This window comes from Neolamprologus brichardi, chromosome 22 (assembly GCF_056152115.1).
Source record: "Neolamprologus brichardi isolate AB-2024 chromosome 22, ASM5615211v1, whole genome shotgun sequence".
In the NCBI taxonomy this organism is placed as follows: domain Eukaryota; kingdom Metazoa; phylum Chordata; class Actinopteri; order Cichliformes; family Cichlidae; genus Neolamprologus; species Neolamprologus brichardi.
In genome coordinates this window covers 5915328-5936677 of record NC_142124.1, presented here as the reverse complement: position 1 = coordinate 5936677, position 21350 = coordinate 5915328, and the positions used below count along the sequence as shown (strand labels likewise).

The 21350-nt window shown below is 43.0% G+C and overlaps 2 protein-coding genes and 1 pseudogene across 2 annotated transcripts; 1 reads left to right on the top strand and 2 right to left on the bottom strand.

The window, feature by feature from the left end:
• On the bottom strand, positions 1-4554 carry LOC102786742 (stonustoxin subunit beta-like). Its single transcript, XM_087834702.1, has 4 exons — positions 4505-4554; positions 3588-3687; positions 1260-2681; positions 1-1085 (listed from the first exon to the last, which is right to left on the bottom strand). Exons 2-4 carry the CDS (start codon positions 3676-3678, stop codon positions 451-453), a joined length of 2148 nt encoding a protein of 715 aa, XP_087690828.1. The 5' UTR covers positions 3679-3687; positions 4505-4554; the 3' UTR covers positions 1-450.
• Positions 4555-7486: 2932 nt separating this feature from the next.
• Positions 7487-8964, top strand: LOC118453889 (uncharacterized). The gene is made up of 4 exons (XM_087835477.1): positions 7487-7500; positions 7678-7794; positions 8254-8672; positions 8792-8964. The coding sequence occupies exons 1-4, from the start codon at positions 7487-7489 to the stop codon at positions 8962-8964; spliced, it is 723 nt and encodes a 240-aa protein (XP_087691603.1).
• Positions 8965-13024: 4060 nt separating this feature from the next.
• On the bottom strand, positions 13025-15585 carry LOC148096658 (uncharacterized; annotated as a pseudogene).
• Between the last annotated feature and the right edge of the window lie 5765 nt (positions 15586-21350).

The following is a 21350-nucleotide window of genomic DNA, read 5'->3' as shown; positions in this document are numbered from 1 at the left end:
TCCACAGACAGGTTTTCTTTTATTCAACCAGGTCAGGATTAAAAAGATTACATTTCTCCTCAGCCAAGTATTTACAAATATGGCACAAAATATCAGACCAATTACATCTAGGTCATCACCGTGTGTCATACAGAAAGCATGTTGCTGTTTTTGTGGAGCATAGGCACTCCTTGGTGTGTAGCAAGCAGTGAGGAGACAGCAAAGCATGGACAAAGAAGCTGTATCAAAGCACTTATCATCATACTTCGTTTTTGCATTGCACACAGGTCCGTCACACCTTATTGCTCGGTCACCCTAGAGTTGGCCAATGGCTGGAGGTGGAAGTGCGAGCAATGCTCAATCAGCACTTCTCCCTCACCACTGAAGCAACAAAGCAAAGGTGAAACTTTCCTCTACAAGTTGGTCTTTGTTACAGAGCGCTTTACTTCTTTGTCAGTAAACAGGTGTATGCTAAATGTTTTCCATCATCTGACTAGCTGGACACAGGAAAACATAATTGGAAGGGGAATAGATGTAAAACCCTGGGTAAACAGACTCTGAGAATTTGGTTTGAAAGGTGTACAGATGAACAAGTTTGTCACTATTAGAGGAAGCATCGTAGAAGGACAAAGTGCCTGCAGGCCAATCCAGATACACACCAACTCTGCTCAATCTAGTGAGAGAAAAAAACATCCCCACCTTATTATCATGGTATGTTACAAGCCTTTTATAAAATATGTCTACAAAAGGCATGATGGATTTTATTTTAGACACAATTTTGTCAAAGAATTTACTTTTATCCACACCAAAATACCAGGATATCTTGTTACATCCAAACTTTAAATCATTCATTCTTCCCTTCCTTCCAATTTCTTTGTATGCAACAGCTATGCCAACATTACTCAGCATATAACCAGCACTCCACTCTACTTCCCAATAGTGGCGACCAGTCAGCGGCTGTTTGCACAGAACCTGTGTATGTCCATCAAATCTCTCTGGGTGATCTGGATAGGTTTGCCACTTCCCACATGTTGCCTTCTTGTTGTCTTCAGATAGAGTGAGGTAGTTATTTGCAGTGTCTGGGTCCAGAGTGAGATGACAGTAATCTGAATGAAAGGCAAAAACACAATCTTTTAGGAGTCATCTACATAATCTTCCACTTCAGTCAAGTAACTTCTAATATTAAAAAAAACTATATTTGGTTTTTGTTGATAATTACAACAATGCCTTTAAATATTTGATGATTTTGAAAACTAGCAATCTAGGAAGTAAATACTTACTCCAAAGAAAACGACTTCGCTTTTTTGTAGTTCTGGGATCCCGTATCTTGGGCTTTGAAAAATGATCAGTAATCATTCTGCCCTTCTTGTACTGATAAATGGTGGCTCCTTTGTAATTCTGGTGTTGTATAGCTGCTACAAGGAAACAGAGCTGGGTGCTGTTCTTGTATGCTTTGTAAAGATCCATGAAAATGTCTTCTACTTTTTCCATATGATCCAAGGTATCGTCTAAATAATACCATGGGTCTTCATTGGCCATTGCATCAAGGTTGAGGTCAGCATTTATCAAACCGGTGAAAACAAAGCAAAATGCATGATTTACACCTGTGGCAAGTACTGCTCTATCTAATTCTGACTTATTTTGAACAATCTTTATTCCCTCCATCCTCCCTAAAAAGGACCTGATGATGTTGATTTCTCTCTCTATATAGTCAAGGCACTTGCTAAGATTTCCCAGATTGTATGGTGACTTGTCTAGGTCATCAAAAACGTCGTTCAGTGAGCTCTCATCTGCTTTACCTTCACGAATGGAGGGAAGCACTCTTTTCAGAGTTCGTTGGAAGTTAGATATTTTATCACTACACAACTTCTGAAAGTTTTGTAGGTACTTTTTAATTTGTGGGAAATGCTTCACCACCACCTCATCCAGAGAGTCATTGCATCTCTCTTTCATCTCCTTTAGAGCTTCCAGAGTATCTTCAATCTTCCTTAGTGAGTCAACGCTGATGTCTTTTACCAGCTCTGCACCTCCATACCCTAATGTCTTCAGTGGCGTCAGCCAAACTTTTATAGGAACAGCATTTTCACCCTTTTCCTTCAGGGTCTTTGGCAGTTCTGCAATGGTCTTCATTGCTTCTTCAAATGTTGTAGGGTTGCTGTCCAGAATGAAGTCTCCAAAGAATTTACAGGAGAATTTCTTGCTCAAGTCTTTTTCTTCTTTAGTCAGCTCAATTTTAAGTTTCCCATCAACATGGATCTTCTTTATTAAAGCATCCATGCTTCCTTGGATGTCCTTCACTTGGCTATTGTCTAACTTCTCACTATCAAATGCAAACAAGGCATTGGCCCCATAAAGGATACCAGTGACTATATGTGTAGCTGAGATACTTTCTATAATTTGTCTCTGCGATTCATTTATGGTGCCAATTATAGATGCTGATAATTCTTTGTGGATGGTGGTAGCTTGGTACTGAATAGTCACTCTGCTTTGGTTCTTGAATGTCTTTTGATCTGTCAGATTTTTGCCAGATCCTCCAACTTCTACACATCCACTAAGAAAACTGGCCTTCAAAGAAGGTTCTAAAGCCAACAAGGAGCATCTGGATTCAATGGAGTCGCAAGCAGAAGTTTTAAACGTGCTGCTTGTTCGAGGTCTCTTAACTGTGTGCTCTTGTAGAGTGTGATCATCCCACAAGGTTAAACCTAAAAAAATGGCAAAATGTTAGTTATTTTATGAAGCTTTTGGTAAAGTCAGGAAATAATGTGCAGCTCGTGATTTTATGAGCCATTATTATCATCATTATGTTACAAGATCATAACTGTATTTTATGTGTAACTATTGTTTTATTTCCTCCCTGCTTAAGAGCAGTATTGCTTATTCTAATTTGTATTTTCCCACTTCACAAATTATACAAGGCCGCTGGCCATTGGATAAAAACTGAGGGTGTCTCCTTGAAACTGGAACCTAACCAGACTGGCTAACAATAATTAGGATCAACGCTTTGGAGAAATCCCTGTACAGTGTGTTAAAGCAAATAGTGTAACATACTGAGATAAAACTACTGTTTTTACTGTGATCAAATAAAAGCTATTTTATTGAGTTCAAGTCAGCTTCATGTTTTGCAAGCAACCTATTTGATCTTTGGGGAAGACATCTGCTTATAATGCTTTTCTCCTGTGTGTTAGGGAGGCAGGTAAGAGGCCTCTAGTCTTTCATTGATTATAGCATCTTTAACTTATAATATAAAAGTGCCTTAAGACATATATTGTAATTTGGCACTATATAAATAAACATCAGTAACACCTGATGTTGATGATTCAATTTATAGTTACCAAATATCACTGATTTTGTTTTGCTAGGATTTAGTGATAAGGTATTACTTTCCATCCAGTTTTTAAACTCTTCATTCATGATTATTATTATTATTATTATTATTATTACTCATAATTATTCTCAGAAAAAAATATTAGTTTCATCAGCAAATACCATTAATTTTGATCTTTAAGACACCTTGAACATGTCCAAGCATTTATATTACTGACGAGTATATTTAAACAATCTTTTTTTAAAAGCAAACCATTTATGTTTATAATAAAGACAAAACTTACCACATGCCTGCTTATCCGTTAAAGCATTGTAGAGCATTCCGGGATAAAAATGTCGTCCCAGACCAGCCACTGTCATCGTATCTGAAGCCATGTCTCCGACCTGATGAAAAAACCATTTATCATACACCTTTAAATTCTGCATTCCAAAGAGAGAACCAAGCAGCAGTGGACTGTTGCTCACTGACAAAACATACCAAGAGATACCCTGAACAATCCAAACATGAAGGCAGCTGCTGATAACAAACATAAGGTAGCTCAAATATGAAATTTGAAAATTAAAACGAGTAATGATTTTTATGACTATGTTGCTTTCATGACCATTGCAGGACAAAATCATAACAGATACAAATTGTATGCAACTCCTAGCACTGCGTTGGCATCGGGTTTAGGTTATTAGTTATTATATTATTCATTTTATTTTGGAACAGATGTAATGACTCATATTGGTGTTTGTTAAACTGAAAAGCAGTGGAGTATGTGATGATTGTTCGTGAAGCAGAGAAACCTTTGCAGGAACCAGAGTCCTAAGAGAAGCAGCAGCACATGGCAAGATTTGTACACATACAGGTTTGTACAAGCCACTTTTGGCTGCTCGCTTGTCACAAGGATTCACAACAGTGGATAGCGCCACACCACTACTGGATGCAATGCTGGTCACATACAGTCCATGCACGTGTGGCAGTACAGTTAAGGAAACTTCATGATTTTATAGCGATGCTGCCTGTGGAAATTTTACCCCCAGGATATCTAAGGGTTTACTATTATTAAGAGAAGTACGCACAGGTTTGAACAGAATGAATGACTGCAGCACACCCACTATTGGCCTAAATGCTGCCCTATAAAAACAGTATTACATATGCTTAAAACAACAAAAGAAAAGAAAGAAAAGAGAAAGAGTGGACTAGGGTATGACTTACCAGTCAATAAAAGGGATACCACACAGTCTCACTTTCAAGGTGCCGTATTATAGATCACACTGCTACTGGTCCACCCTCAGTTCTATCAAGAAACAGAAGAGAAATCAAATTAATAATCAATAAAAGTCACTATTAGCCTGATTCAGAGGATTAGTGGCAGCTTGGTGTCAGATTTCAGGGGATTAACAGTAACAGCTAAACGTTATAGATAAAATTCAAATTTAATTAAAGTTACAATAACAACATTAGCACTGAATAGGGGAAAATAGATATAACAGCATGTATATAAAAAATAAATAAAACAGAAACCCATCCAAAAAGTAGCTGCCGGAATAGACATGTTAAAATCTGTGCATCCACCCAAGGCGGAGCCAAAGATGACGTCAGCTAAAGAAACACTTAACTTTTAGAACCAGTTAGAACCAGTGTTCAGTCGGTAGGAAAACAAAAATCCAGCTTCAGCCCTCAGATACGCGGCAATCACCAAATCACAGTATGGGGCCTCGGGAAACAGTAACAGAGAAACGGTGTTAGGTTAATAGCGGATCTTCAAAGGCAAAAGGCCCCGATGTACTGGAGGCCACAGAGTCATGCAAATGTAACCAAAGCTGGCAGGCAATAGCCACAGTATATTTTCCCTGTTACACATGAAAATATGATAATACAGGAGTGAACTAAAATACATACAGTGCATTAATCCAGCAGAAAACGGAGTACAGCTGCCCCTGAGATGAACACCCGGTGCCTTAATTGCTCCACGTTTTGTACTTATTAAACAGACAACGCAGCGAACACACTGCGTTATACACCCAAGTTTACAGCAACGTAAGCCGGCACTTCCGCGAAAATCTCCTCTTATACTCGGGCACCGCCCCTGGTAATACAACTACCACCTCCATACAGGGGCGGATCTACACTGTAAAAAATGGCAGTGAATTTGACATAAACAACCATGTAAAATCCCTACAGAAAAGTATAGTAAACTCAAAAACACAATTTTTCTGCTTCAATCACAGTGGACTTTTGTAAACTATTACATATAATGTTTTTGTTATATTTACAACATCAATGTGTGATTATAATCAAATATATTGGTTAAAACTACAAATACTTTGAACAAAAACAGTGAAATACCTTAATACTCATAACAAAACAATTATGTTAATTTGACATGCAAATATTGTAAAAATTATAGTTTTAGTCAGTTGTTTTTAAAAATACAAGAATTATATGTAAGTCACTTTACAACTGCATGGATGTACTGGGCCTACTTTTAACATGATTCATGAAATGATGCAAATTCAGGGATAGGACTAATAAAAATGTTTTCACAGAAGACGTCATTGTGAACCTGAGAGGTTGCCTCTCTATTTATAGGCTCTATTTACACCCGGTGCCTTAATTGCTCCACGTTTTGTACTTATTAAACAGACAAAGCAACGAACACACTGCGTTATACACCCAAGTTTACAGCAACGTAAGCCGGCACTTCCGCGAAAATCTCCTCTTATACTCGGGCACCGCCCCTGGTAATACAACTACCACCTCCATACAGGGGCGGATCTACACTGTAAAAAATGGCAGTGAATTTGACATAAAAAACCATGTAAAATCCCTACAGAAAAGTATAGTAAACTCAAAAACACAATTTTTCTGCTTCAATCACAGTGGACTTTTGTAAACTATTACATATAATGTTTTTGTTATATTTACAACATCAATGTGTGATTATAATCAAATATATTGGTTAAAACTACAAATACTTTGAACAAAAACAGTGAAATACCTTAATACTCATAACAAAACAATTATGTTAATTTGACATGCAAATATTGTAAAAATTATAGTTTTAGTCAGTTGTTTTTAAAAATACAAGAATTATATGTAAGTCACTTTACAACTGCATGGATGTACTGGGCCTACTTTTAACATGATTCATGAAATGATGCAAATTCAGGGATAGGACTAATAAAAATGTTTTCACAGAAGACGTCATTGTGAACCTGAGAGGTTGCCTCTCTATTTATAGGCTATATAAAATATACAATTAAAATTGTTTACATTATGTTTTTTTTAATCATTCGGGCTATTTGCAGCCTATTGTAGAGTAACCTATAAGAAATTATTATTTAACGCCTAAGTAATGCTTCTGTTTAGTCATAATGCTTGTATTCTTTATGTTTCTTTTAATTGCAATGTGATACTTAGACTATGTAGATAACCTGCTGTTAGTTTGGTATTTTGTCCTAATCCGCTTGCCGTACCTCCGTGTAGGTGTGTGTATGTTTTGAGTGGTATAGGCGCCATTCCGTTATTGAATCCAAGCATGTAAGTTGTCTGCTGCTCTGCTGGTTAATAAAACCACGTTAACTGAGTTTACTGCTTCATCATTATCATACTGGTGAACATACAACAGACTAGACTACTTTTTTAGGTTAGGTTAGCAATGTCTCATTATTACAGGCTAATGCCGGGCTCACACTGTGCGATTTTGTCAGTCGCGCGATTCAGCTCCTGCTCAAACTGTACGATTGACTCGCAGGGGTTAGAAGTTCGTAGGTCACGATGCAGGGTCTCACACTATACGACCCGATGCTCTGATGCGACCCGAGTGCTCACACTGTGCGTCCATAAAATGAAGGTTATAACAGAAATTCTGTCGCTCGCTCTCCCTCTTTGTCTTTCACTCACACAGACACGCACACCACCGCCATCAACTTTGCTAAATTGCTAATGAAAAACATTGATCAGGCAGCTGTGATTGAGCAGCAACGTCCATCCAACTATTTTCACGGTTGTTGTGGTCGTGATAATTTTGTGAGGCCACATCGAAAAGGCTCGGATGAGATTTCCAAAGTTCTACAAGTGCCTCCATCGCTTGTGTCCAGATCACACGCTGCACCGCCGTGCTGCGCCGTCTTTTTCGCTGACATTTGTGTTTGCGCGTGCGCAGTGTGAGAAACTGCGGTGTTGAGACAAGTGATGATCTACGCTTCGTAACGGAGGCAGATTTGATGACAGCATTAAGACCTGTACAAGCAAGAAAGCTTCTTTCTGCTTGGAAACAGAAATGTAAGTAAAAACAACAAACAACTATTCAAAATCAAAAGTAGAGATGGTCATGAACAGACATACAGTGTGAATCATAATTGTATTTTTTTTGTAATTTAAAGACCAAACTCCAGAGAACAGCTCGCTATCATCTGTGGAAGCCTCATCAACCCAGTCACTGTCATTGCTCTCTGTTTCATCCCAAAGTCTATCGTCGACCTCCTCCAGCAGCCCAGGATGTGACACACATTGGGATGACAACTTTGAAATTCCATGGAGTAAACTTCCTGCAGAAGTGATGCATTTTCTTGAGAGGGGGAAAAGGCCTTGCCCAAAACTGAGGAGGCAAATGGTCTGGATTGTTGTGACTGAGATGATGGAAAAATGCCCTCATGTAGGTAGAAAACATTCAATTGATGTTGCAAAAAAATGGTGGCAAAATATCCCAATTCTCTGCAAGATTTAATAGAGGGTGATATTGTTGGCACAGGCTACCTTTCACTTGTCAAACAGTTGCAGAACAGATCCCTTTAGAAGAAAGAGCAGCAATACAGGATACATACGGGTGCATTAAATGGAATGTAGAATTTCTGCCTCTTGAAGAAACTCCAGAGAGCCAACGGCAAAAAATGGAAAAACTCAAGGTGATGTTCCAGCAAGCTGACGCCAATCCAGAAGAGGTAAAAAGTCTAATGAAGTCCACTTAACACACAACGTCAACATGTCAATCAAGGGAAAAGTATTAAATGTCTTAGAGAGGAGTGGCCGTTTTGGTTTGATGAACTTGGCATGTCTGTCCACTTCAAGGAACTTACTGGGTTTGACCTCAGAGAAACATTCACACGAAATTTGGATTTGAAGGGGAAAAGGCTTCTGGACTACTTGACCACAGTTGCTGTCAGCAAAAGCAAGGCGTTCCTTCAGACTTATGCAAGGCTTCAGAGGATGCGGGGACCGCAGAGTGGCTGCTCAGATGATGTGAAAGAGATGGTCCTGCTTCTGCTCAGCTACTTTGAAGAGAAGGAGTCGTCTGTGCTTTTCGGTGTTGAAGATGCATATCTGGCAGATGAGGTACAACTGGAGCAAGTGCCTCTGACACCCACTATTATTGTGTGTGGTAAGTCTGTTTCATAGCTCTCTCTCTCTCTCTTTTTTTTTTTTTTAAGTGCACTTTTTATAGAATGTCATGTGACTGCCGTGTTTATCGATATAACCTGTTAAATAATTTGTTCACAGGACAGTCCTGCTATTCCTCAAGAAGATACATGCTGAGTATTGATCGGAACCTCGTCAGCACAAACATATCCTCCTTCATTTCTGCACTGTGCCTCATGTTCGGGAGCTACTACAATTTTAACATCCATTATCCATCTGAGCTGGCTTTCACTTTAGAGTTTCTTCAGAGGTGAGCAAATATGGCTTTGTTATTTCTCATAACTGAGACTCTGGGATCTGGAGTCTGGCTTTGATGTGGTTGGAGTCCAGGTCTGGCTCTGAGTCTCGGTCGGCTTTGGAGCCGGATTCAGTAGTTTTTTTTGTTTTTGTTGTTTTTTGTTTGTTTGTTTTTTAATTAAATAACATTCTGAATCCGGGTCCAAGCCTGGCCGAGACTCGGGGCTAGACCAAGAGTCAGCTGACGTCTGACTACCTATAACCTTTGCTTTGGATTTTAAAAATGCTAAAGTGTGACATATCACTGCAAAAGACACTCGTGAAGGGTGCCAATACTTTTGACCATGCATTGTTCACTTCCCCACAACATTTTGGTTATACTTTGTCTTGAACGTGGTCATGGCCATGACTGTGTATATATATGTATATACTTAATTTTTACTTACTTTGTACTTGTATTTTAACTGATCAATTATAAAAATGCTTAATAAACTTTTATATGATTTTTATTCTACAAGTGTTTCCTTTCCATAAACCCAGAAAAAGGAACCAAAGTAGAGAACAAAAACTCAAAGCGTCATCTCAGTGTGAACCCTTGAGTCCTCACCCTGATTCAGGATCTCGCCGACCACGAGTGGCGCTAAGCCTAAATCTTGACTCTCTGTGGACTGTTAGTTTTACTTTGTTAATTTTGTTCCACAATGTGTACTGAAACCTTTTACTGGTCGAATGCGTGAAGCCAATTCATGAAGATGTTCTTGCTTTGAAGGAATGTTCTTTATAAAAAAAACAGAAAAAACATGCTGCTACTGCAGTGTTTTTACACCACATGTGTAGGTTTGTTTCACCACGTGGTTTTCCTGATGTGTTTTCTGACCAAGGCCATGGTTGTGGTGACAGCACGGTGCGTGTTGCGTTGCATGGTGATTATGATCATTTTTGGCACAATATGTGATTTTTGTTTTAAAGTCTTAACAGGTTATTTAACTTTTTCTGGTAGAGGGTCTAACAAATGCTTGTTTCATGAACATGGTTCTTGCTTTGCAGGAATGTTCCACAGCTTTTATAGCTTATATTTTGATTGAATTGTGTAGTTGCTGTGTGCCTTGCATATTGTGTTAGTTGGAAAAAATGCATCCAATTGCTGTCATTTGGCTAATTTGGCTGCAAAATAAATTTCCCAAAAGTGATATTTTCCTCTCCTGTGTTTTCTCAAGATGTATTTTTGCATGTTTAGGTGTAGGCGTAGCAGTAATAAATTTGCTGGTTTATGGTTAAAATTTTACATTAAAACATAAAATATACAGCATAGTAATAGATTTTATGTATAATATACAGAGCAGCTCCATTTAATATGCACAGTTTCACCATTGTTCTACCATTTTAAATTAGTTTTTTGTTTGATATTTCACTGTTAATTTTACAATTTATGGATCCACAATAAGCATTTATTACTTGTAAAAGATACAGGAAATAGTCTATTTATATATAACATCAATGTGTGAAATTAACTTATTTTTTCTGTAGATTTAAGTTTTAATGTGAGTTTCACTCACTGTAAATCAATTTACATATTGCATCTGTAAAGCGATATACTGTGCTGCTGTATTTTCTACAGGAAGTCCCTGGTAACCCCAGCTGCCAGCGTTTTCCTGTAAAAACAGCACTTTTTTTTTTTTTACAGTGTAGAAGGGTGGCATGGGGTGGCAAGTGCCACCCTAAAATGATCCCTTGCCACCCCAGTTTTGCATACGACAGTGTTGTTTATTAAAATAAGATAGCATTAACAGTTTGAGCGTAGTTACAGTCAACAGTGAATATAAATGCTAAAACTGAATATATTGGATAGCGTCGTCGTCGTCGTCGTCCCCCCCTCCACCATTAACAAATGGTTCAGGCCATAGCAGGACCGGCTTTTTTCTTGGTTTCAGTAACAAGTGATGCTTCTGATTGTGCCAGAGCATATTTTGAACAACACCATGGGAATTTCGGATTTTACACAGGTGGTTGGATGTTACACTCTGGAAATGGAAGGAAGGTGAGTGTTATTAACCCTCTGTGGTTCACGGACGCGCTGCACCTCCAAATCACATGACTGAAGCAACAAGCTGCAGCCACGCTGACTCTATTTCAGCCCGCATTGAAAGTTCAGACTTTAAAGTTTTTAAATTTTAATTACCGGCCAGTAAATCCAGAGTTGTGATAATATATATATAAGCCATGCTTTTTTTCTAAATACTGTCATCACGTTTTTCTGTGTGTGTGTTTTAAGCGTTTTCTAAGGACAGCGCGAAAACAGTAAAAAAAAGGGAAAAAAAAAGCCACCTCTTTCCTATTGGTGGAAAAATGTACCATGTCGACCAATTAAAAAAAAAAGTCAACATATGGGATTTGGTTGTTTAGGAAGAGGGGGAAGTTTTGGGAGTGACGGTAACGGCAGTGAGACAGAGCGAGTGTGAGAGAGAGAGAGAGAGAGCTTAGATGTGGGAGATTTGTGACGTTTAGTGTGGAGTGTATACTTAGTGTGTTGTGTTGTCTTGTGTAGCTGTTCTGTTGTATAGTCGTTTTGTTTTGTGTGTCAGTGAGGGCACTAATGAACGTCACAAAGGCACATTAGCAACGTAAACACTGTCACTAAGTAGAAAACCAGCGGAGTGATACACCTCCTGTTGTCAGGCCTGCAGGTTTATCCCTGTGCTGTTCTCCTGTTTTTTGGTGGACAAACTTATTTTTTACTGGCACACATCATTTGTGGGGCATCTTATTGCAAAACCTGATTGTTCTCTCATTTTAGTTTTAGCAATATTTTTAAATGGTTGTAGAAAATGAAAAAAAAAACAAAAAAAACGGCAGGTGTATTGGCTGCATTTTTAGATAAATAGCTGTATATGTTTACAAAACGTACAATTATATTATATTTGCATTTCAAGTTATAAAAATTTACTCAACATGTCTGTGGTTTTTTTTACAGTAAAAAATACTACTAGGATTTTAAGTTCTTTGTGTGATTTCAGATCAGTAATAGTACTATTAATAGTAATAGTAGTACTAATGCAGTATGTCAGTGAAAAGAACAACTAAATTCAGTTGAGCTGAAAAAGAATGACACCAAACAAGGCAAGGGGGAAAAAATAAATAAATAAAAAATGAAACAATTTGAGGGTGAAATACAAACGTAAACTCAAAAGGAGTCACAAATGGCCGGTTGTATTTCAGACCTCCGTGGGTTAATCCAACAAATCATGAAAAATTAGGTTTAAATCTTTGTTCATGACAGTGCAGATTTCTGACATTTTGTGTAATTTAAGCTGTAACAGTGTGATTGTTTTCTAACAAAAAACAGTGTGAAACTTAAGTTAGACCGTTTGTAAATGAACCGCCCAATGTTGTGTAGCTTTCTGGATTTTATACTTATTGGGCTACATATTTATTTATTATACAGGCTATACAGTACATAAGATCAAAACTCACATGTTTTATGTAACTAAAGTGTGTAATTATGTGGGCTACAGACAATAATTAAGTTATAGACTATATCTATATGTCACGGTCTGGCAGGCAGACCGTGGGGATATGGGGAATGAGGACCCAAAACGCAGACTCTGCGATGCCAACAGTGCTCTTTATTTACAGTGAAAAGCTGTAAACACAATAACACATCCCCGTGTGCTCCCGACTTCCACTCCGTGTCTTCTCCCAGTGTTTGTGCTCGTGTGTCCGCTCCCTCGTGCCAGTGCACTCTGTGTCTGCTGCCCTCTCGTCCAGCAATCCTTCCTGGGGAAATAGAGGCAGTAGTTAGTACCCACGGTTCACTTGGTGAGCACACACTCACAAACAGACTAACTGGAGAACTGACGGGAAGTCTCACGAAATGATCCCGCGTCGGTGGGAGCTCCAAGACTCTCTTAAGTAGCTCCCCCGACGAGGCCTGATCAGGAGCAGGTGTGTGGCCAGTCCACCAGCAGGGCCACACCCACCCGGCCTGAAGGCGCCCGCAGACCGGCGCTCACAGAAACACATACACACATTCGCCAACAGGAAGAAGAGAGACAGCAACACCAAATATACATATAATATAGCCAGTCCATAGCTGCTCAGGGATCCTGGGTTGCTCAGACCCAGAACCCTGACAGTACCCCCCCTCTAAGGGTCGGCACCCGACGACCCAAAAGCAAAAACAAAACCACAGTACAACCAACCCAGGGCGGGCGGCGGGGGGTCCAGGACGGAGGGCCCCAAAACCTCTCCGCCAAACAGCCACCACAAAGTAACAAAAGAAAAACACAGTTCAACAGTCCAATCCCCCGGTCCAGTGGCAGCAAACACAGTTCTGGCGGCCGACCCGCAGGACGGCAAAACACGCGGGACCTGCTGTGGGTTAGGCAGTGGCGGTAAAACAGTTCAGGTGGCCTACCTCTAACCCCTTGATGGAAACGCAGCAGCTCCGGCGGCCTGCCACGGGTCCGGTGGCGGCGGCGAAACGGTTCTGGTGGCCTGCCACGGATCTGGCGGCGGCGGCGCTGCAACTCCAGCGGGCGGCCACGGGTCCGGCGGTGGCGTTGCTGCTGCGGCAGGCGGCTATGCGTCTGGCAGCCGCTGTGAAACGGTCTCGGCAGGCGGCCACGGGTCCGGTGACGACAGCGTGTCAGCTGCGGTGGGCTTCCACGGGTCTGGTAACGACAGCGTGGCAGCTGCGGTGGGCTTCCACGGGTCTGGTAACGGCGGCGTGGCAGCAGCGACGGGCTTCCACGGGTCCGGTGGCGTGGCAGCTGTGGCGGGCGGCCACAGGTCCGGTGGCGGCTGAGCTGCTCCTCCGGCGGCTTGCCCCGGGTCCGGTGGCGGCTGAGCTGCTGCTCCGGTGACCTGCCCCGGGTCCGGCGGCGCTGCTCCGGTGAGCAACAGCGAGATGTGGTACATGGCCGATGACGCGCTGGTCGCTGACGTGGACGCGCTGGATGTGGACGGCGTGGAGGGCGCGCTAGACGTGGAGGTCCCTCCGGCAGCGGCGCTGGCTCCACCGGCTCGCTGAGCTGCTCCTCGGCTGGCAGCGGCGCTGGCTCCACCGGCTCGCTGAGCTGCTCCTCGGCTGGCAGCGGCGCTGGCTCCACCGGCTCGCTGAGCTGCTCCTCGGCTGGCAGCGGCGCTGGCTCCACCGGCTCGCTGAGCTGCTCCTCGGCTGGCAGCGGCGCTGGCTCCACCGGCTCGCTGAGCTGCTCCTCGGCTGGCAGCGGCGCTGGCTCCACCGGCTCGCTGAGCTGCACCTCGGCTGGCAGCGGCGCTGGCTCCACCGGCTCGCTGAGCTCCTCCGGCTCCTGCCCGCTGAGCTGCACCTCGGCTGGCAGCGGCGCTGGCTCCACCGGCTCGCCGAGCTGCACCTCGGCTGGGAGCGGCGCTGGCTCCACCGGCTCGCTGAGCTCCTCCGGCTCCTGCCCGCTGAGCTGCACCTCGGCTGGCAGCGGCGCTGGCTCCACCGGCTCGCTGAGCTGCACCTCGGCTGGCTGCGGCGCTGGCTCCACCGGCTCGCTGAGCTGCACCTCGGCTGGCTGCGGCGCTGGCTCCACCGGCTCGCTGAGCTGCACCTCGGCTGGCTGCGGCGCGGGCTCCTCCCGCTCGCTGAGCTCCACCGGCTGCGGCGCGGGCTCCTCCCGCTCGCTGAGCTCCACCGGCTGCGGCGCGGGCTCCTCCCGCTCGCTGAGCTCCACCGGCTGCGGCGCGGGCTCCTCCCGCTCGCTGAGCTCCACCGGCTGCGGCGCGGGCTCCTCCCGCTCGCTGAGCTCCACCGGCTGCGGCGCGGGCTCCTCCCGCTCGCTGAACTGCACCTCGGCTGGCAGCGGCGCTAGCTCCACCGGCTGCGGCGCGGGCTCCTCCCGCTCGCTGAGCTCCACCGGCTGCGGCGCGGGCTCCTCCCGCTCGCTGAGCTCCACCGGCTGCGGCGCGGGCTCCTCCCGCTCGCTGAGCTCCACCGGCTGCGGCGCGGGCTCCTCCCGCTCGCTGAGCTCCACCGGCTCCTGCCCGCTGAGCTGCTCCTCGGCTGGCAGCATGAGCTCCTCCGGCTCGGGCCGAGCAGGTCCGGGTAGCGTCGTAGCAGGTGGCACTGCTACAGATGGTGAAGAGCTGAGCGGTGTGGAGATCGCTGAACGAGGAGACGCTAGCTGCACTGTTGGCTGGCTTACAGCAGCGTCGGCGGAGTCACCATCCACTAAAAACAAAGAAGGAAATGGGGTGAGAAATGAAAAAGTGTTCTTATTACTCTCCACAGCCGGCTCTTGAGATGTCCGGGAAGTCGGCTGCGGTGAGGAACGCCGGCGGCGCGAGCGTCGTTTCCGGGTAGACGTCGGGGCCGGCGTGTCAGGCTGTGCATCCACCAGCTGACCGGGCTGGCGAGCAGCCTGAGTAGGAGAGTGAAGGTGGAGAGTTGAGAGCAGGAAGTCCAGGACTACTGAATTGAGGGAGTCCACCAGCCAGGGGAATTTGAACAGCGTCTCTTGCAGCCGCCTCTCCACGGCGTGACGCAAACCTTCCGCGGGCTTCTCCCCCCACAACTCGCATAGGCGGTAAACCTTGTCCATCACCTCCCTCCTGAGCCTCTCCTCAGAGACCGCTGGGTCCATGCCTGGCGGGATCATTCTGTCACGGTCTGGCAGGCAGACCGTGGGGATATGGGGAATGAGGACCCAAAACGCAGACTCTGCGATGCCAACAGTGCTCTTTATTTACAGTGAAAAGCTGTAAACACAATAACACATCCCCGTGTGCTCCCGACTTCCACTCCGTGTCTTCTCCCAGTGTTTGTGCTCGTGTGTCCGCTCCCTCGTGCCAGTGCACTCTGTGTCTGCTGCCCTCTCGTCCAGCAATCCTTCCTGGGGAAATAGAGGCAGTAGTTAGTACCCACGGTTCACTTGGTGAGCACACACTCACAAACAGACTAACTGGAGAACTGACGGGAAGTCTCACGAAATGATCCCGCGTCGGTGGGAGCTCCAAGACTCTCTTAAGTAGCTCCCCCGACGAGGCCTGATCAGGAGCAGGTGTGTGGCCAGTCCACCAGCAGGGCCACACCCACCCGGCCTGAAGGCGCCCGCAGACCGGCGCTCACAGAAACACATACACACATTCGCCAACAGGAAGAAGAGAGACAGCAACACCAAATATACATATAATATAGCCAGTCCATAGCTGCTCAGGGATCCTGGGTTGCTCAGACCCAGAACCCTGACACTATATGAATAACGTGTATACTTACTGCATTTGAATCATTTTAACCATCTGTAACCACCTACATATGTGTTTTAAAAAAAGGCTTTGATTTTGCCACCCCATTTGATTTCTTTGCCACCCTAAGAAAATTTCTCTAGATCCGCCCCTGCCTCCATACAATCTCAACAAATCACAAGCATTCTTCGTCTTCTTCCTCCATTTTAACGGCAGGTTGCATCCATAGATTTTTCATTACTGCCATCTCCTGGATTTTACTTATATCACCTCTAACTCTTTAAATCCGCTTAAATAATCCTGTATTTCTCAGAAATCGAAGAACCAATTCATTTCCCTTCCTGAAATCCTAACCCCGCAACCACCTTTTCAAACCTGAAGTCCCCAGTATTTCCCATTTCTACCCTCATCATTCTCCTATAGTTACCATACCTCCTGCAGTTAATGAATACATGCTCAACTATTTCCATAACACCACACCAATTACATAACCTCGTCAGATGTTTCCCTATCCTTAAAAGAGTGCCATTCAGGTAACAATTCCCTGTTCTTATTCTACTTATAACAGTGTCAAACTGACAAACATGTCAGCCTCAGCCGCATACCTGCTACGAACGACTCTTAATTAGTGTCTATAAATACATTGCAATACCGCATGCATAAAAATAAATACTGCACAGTCGATTATTTCTCACCACCAAATGAATTTATTAATATATTTTAGTAATGACAGAATTTTAATAACAAACTTTACTACTTAATACTAGCAGTGTATCAAAAGATTTATTAGAATTCACCGTTTTGTCGAGAGCATAAAGGCCAGATATGAACTTTCATTAAACAGAACTTTATTTAATGTGAAGGATGTTCTTGAGCAGAGGCACACAGCTCTTCAATGTTTGGCTCAATTTGGGAAATGCTGAGTCTTAAATCATTTTCCACACAAGTCTTGCTCTGTATTTTGTTCTCATGTTTGTTAAAGCAGAAAATCTCCTTTCGCATAAGTATGTGGTGGCGAAAGGCATCAGAGTCTTGACAGCGCGCTTAGCCAGCACAGGCTGTTCAGTGCGCAGTCCTTTCCAGAAATCTGCTATGGTCTTTCGAGCGTGTTCAACTTTTAGAGATCCATCTATTGCGATCTCAATTAGGCTCTCCTGGTCAGATGGTGATAACGAAGTAGGCAGGGCGGTGAACGGGTGACGTATCCAATCATTTGAGCTGTCCGTCTCTGGGAAGTATCGGCGTACTCTCAGAAAAATTATGGGCCTCTTGGCTGCATTTCTGATCAGCACTCTCCTTGTTCGGCCTCTGAGTTTAGGTGGACGCCCTTGTTTTGGTAGGTTTACAGTTGTGCCATACTCCTTCCATTTCTGAATGATGGCTTGAACAGTGCTAAACAGAGTGCACAGGTGTACTCTATTAGTTATTACAGCAGTGAGTGTGAAACACTGAAACACTGAGCTTCAGTAAAGATTAAAGTTGAGGTTATTTATATTTCCTATCACCTTAAATCTTCACTCAAATACAAGTATCTTTGACAGTGTATATATAGATGTATCATATATAACAGACAAATATGGTTATTTTAATATGTTGGCATTACTAAATTTGGCTCAATGCTTACATATATGTGGAAAAAGAAAATGTACGAGCTGTGATAACTGTTTCTGATAGAATGAAGAGTAGACTGATATATGAAATATTCCTTTATTGGGTGAGAAAATCAGACCATGTCATAACTGCTTTAAGTCATACAGAATAGATATCAGAGCCTTAAACAGGCTGACTTCTGCTAAATGGGTCAAACTGGGCAGAAAGTATACAAACACATAACATCCTTATAGAATATGATGTAACACTATAGATCAACTTACCTCAGAATATATAAAGCATATAAACAATTACAGCAATATGATGCAACAAACACAGCAGTGCTACTGATCCAAAATACTCAAAGCTTCATAGAACTGAAACAAACATTTATTTTTAGCTCCATTCTGCTGCTGATACATACTTTAGGTTTCTGAATATTAAACTTGTTGCTGCCTTTCATAGTGTGTAACCTGAAGGCCCTGAGTACTTTCTCCCACCCTGAAAACACTGATATAATTATATTATATAAATATAATTATATTATATTAACATTACCTAATAAGACTGATTCTCATTAAAAGTTAATGAAAAACAGATTTTAAGAATTCAAAACAGTTGTAACTGTTTTTAATGTTTTGAATTCTTAAAATACATATTAATCAGCGATAATCTTTCCTGCATCCTTAGGGTTTTACGAGGGGAGCTTGTGTAAACTATTGTGTATAACAGTTTGTAACAGCCTGGTCCTGACCAAGCCGTCCCTCGTTAGCGAGTAAAAGACTGGTTGAAGATGTTCTGTCTTGTTTTCGTTCTTCATGAGGAGTAAGTCTCTAAACTAGCGGGGCATGTAGAAACACAGACTCAACAGATATCTTTAAAACAAAAGCAGCACAAACAAAACTTTTTGCAGCACAAACGTTTGGCATCAATTTTGTTAGATTTGAAGAATATGGGGGCAGGGCAACTTCACTCACATAGTCTTTTGATTATTCTAGACCCTGTATGTGAAGAGCAGGATTTTAAATTCAATTATGGATTTAACAGGGAGCCAATGAAGGGAAGCCAATATAAGAAATGTGCTCTCTCTTTCTAGTCCCTGTCAGTGCTCTTGTGCAGCATTTTGGATTAGCTGAAGGCTTTTCAGGGAGTTTTTGGGACTTCCTGATAATAATGAATTACAGTCGTCCAGCCTGGAAGTAATAAATTCATTAACTAGTTTTTCAGCGTCACTCTGAGACAGGATATTTTCTCATTTTAGAGATATTGTGGAAATGGAAGAAAGCAGACCTATTTGTTCAGCATGTACATTGAAGGACGTATCCTGGTCAAACATGATTCCTCACAGGGTTACTGGAAGCCAAGGAATAACCAAACATCTGACACAAGTCGTCTCCACCTGCTACGGCGGCTGAGATCTTTTGGGGTAAACAGGACACTCCTAAGGACATTTTACGACACTGTGGTGGCGTCAGCTATTTTCTATGCTGTGGTCTGCTGGAGTGGTGGAACGGCAGAGAGGGACAAGGGGAAACTCAACAAATTGGTCAGGAGGGCCAGCTCTGTCCTGGACTGTCTGCTGAGGTCCATCGAGCAGGTTGGGGAGGAGAGGATGTTGTCTAAGCTAACAACATCCATCATGGACAGCCCCTCCAAACCCCCTGCATGAGACTGTACGAGCACCGAGCAGCTCGTTCAGCAGTAGACTTGTACACCCACAGTGTAGGAAGGAGGAGGGAGGAGGTCATTCTTACCAGCAGCTGTCAGACTCTAATAATGCAGCTTAACATTCTTTTGGTGGCATGGTTTCGTCAGACCTCTGTCACAGAGAAAAATTCACTGAATCAGAGAGTGAGACGGTCCAGTCGTCTGATAGGTGAGCCACAGTCTTGTTTAGCCTCCCTGTACTCTAAACAGGTGCAGAGGATGGCTTTATCAATCCTTAAAAATGGTTCCCATCCTCTAAGGCAGACCTTCCCAAAGTGTGGGGCCCGCCACCTAGGGGGGGGCGCAGAGCCATTGCAGGGGGGGCGTGGCATGAAAAGGGAAAAAAAAAAACAACAACGCTTGGACACTGCTAGCACGGGGCGCCCACACAAATGCAAAGCAGGAGATGAAGCATCGCTGAATATGTTTCCAAACCAACTTCATTCTAAGCCAAAGACTAGAAAATATGGTGAAGCAGGTTTTCCCTTTGGTTTCACCTGCACAAGTGCCGAGGTAGGTCTCCCTGCAGGATTGGTTTTCCCTTCATCGGGAGCAGCGCTGGGCTGTTTAAATCACAGACAAACAGTATCCCACATTCTTGATTTGTAGTTCACAAACACTTCTTGTAATGACTAACTACTCCTGACATTTTGGAGATGTTAGCTCTTTATACATTAAAGTTACAGCGGGATACAAATAACATCAGGTCGTTCCTGCCACAATTTGTTCTCTCGGTTCAAATCACGGACAAACAGAATCCAACAGTTGTTTATGTTTTTGAACCCATTTTGCAGAGGGATTTTTTGAAAAATGTATTGATAGCAATGTTGAATATTATTACACAGGAAAAAAAACCCAACTACATGTAAAATAATTACACCGTGACGCCTCTGCCTTTCTAAATGGATTGACAGTAACTGCGTGTGTGTATGTAAGTATGTAAAACTTGCAGATAGTCAGATTAACAGTATTTTGTCTCTATCTGCCATTCTGCAATTCATCTCATGTAAACAATAACGTGCACACAGCGTGACGTGAAAAAAGGCACAAACCTTTGATGTTGCGTGACGAACTCTGTATTCCTCGTCCACACGTAAACGCAAAAAAGGAGTTTAAAAAAATCTCCGTTCTCTGATTCGAAACGCCGTTTACGTGTGGACGAAACAGCTGCGTGTTCAAAAATACCCGTGTAGGTGTGGACGTAGTGTAAAAGAGTTAGTAGTTTATTTTCTTACTACCTGTAATTTATTGCAGATTACTTGTATTTGCTTAATTGTTTACTAAATGTTTGAGGTGTGAAATAAACCGCAATGGAGCAAAATATGGGTGTGTGTGGTTGGAGGATGTGTTCAACGCGCGAGGGGGGGGAGTGAACATTTTTCTTGTAAAACAAGGGGGGCCCAGCAAAAAAAGTTTGGGAACCACTGCTCTAAGGGGTGAATTTCAGCTTCTTTTCTCAGGACGGAGGTTTCTTTTTCCAAGATGCAGGACAAAGCGTTGTAAAAATAGCTTTGTCCCTATTGCTGTTACTGAATTAAATAAGAACTGTTTTTGTTTTTGATTTGAAACATTAAATTACTATATATGTGCTATAGTGAGGTTTATATCTTTATTAGGTATGTGTGTTTTTGAAGGGATGCCAAATGCTATCATTTTTCTCTAAAGCAAATTTACCTTGCCTATGGGTATAAATAAAGTTACCTTGACCTATCTCGGTACAATTTTTCTATTTTTTCTATAAATATTCTATACATTGTTTCCAGTATAAATTAACTTTGGTTGCTTATGTTTATAGGACCATCTTGTGTCTACTTTTCATATTTTATTTTCCCTTGCTGTAAGAGCTCTGTAACACCGACATTTCTCATTGTGGGATAATAAAGGTTTATTCTAT

Coding starts and splice junctions, on each gene's coding strand:
- LOC118453889 (XM_087835477.1), top strand. Junction 7,795..8,253: donor CTCCTCCAGCAGCCCAGGAT/GTGACACACATT, acceptor AGTCTAATGAAG/TCCACTTAACACACAACGTC. Junction 8,673..8,791: donor ACCCACTATTATTGTGTGTG/GTAAGTCTGTTT, acceptor ATTTGTTCACAG/GACAGTCCTGCTATTCCTCA.
- LOC102786742 (XM_087834702.1), bottom strand. CDS start 3,678: ATGGCTTCAGATACGATGACAGTGGCTGGTCTGGGACGACATTTTTAT. Junction 2,682..3,587: donor AACGGATAAGCAGGCATGTG/GTAAGTTTTGTC, acceptor CCATTTTTTTAG/GTTTAACCTTGTGGGATGAT. Junction 1,086..1,259: donor GCGAAGTCGTTTTCTTTGGA/GTAAGTATTTAC, acceptor CCTTTCATTCAG/ATTACTGTCATCTCACTCTG.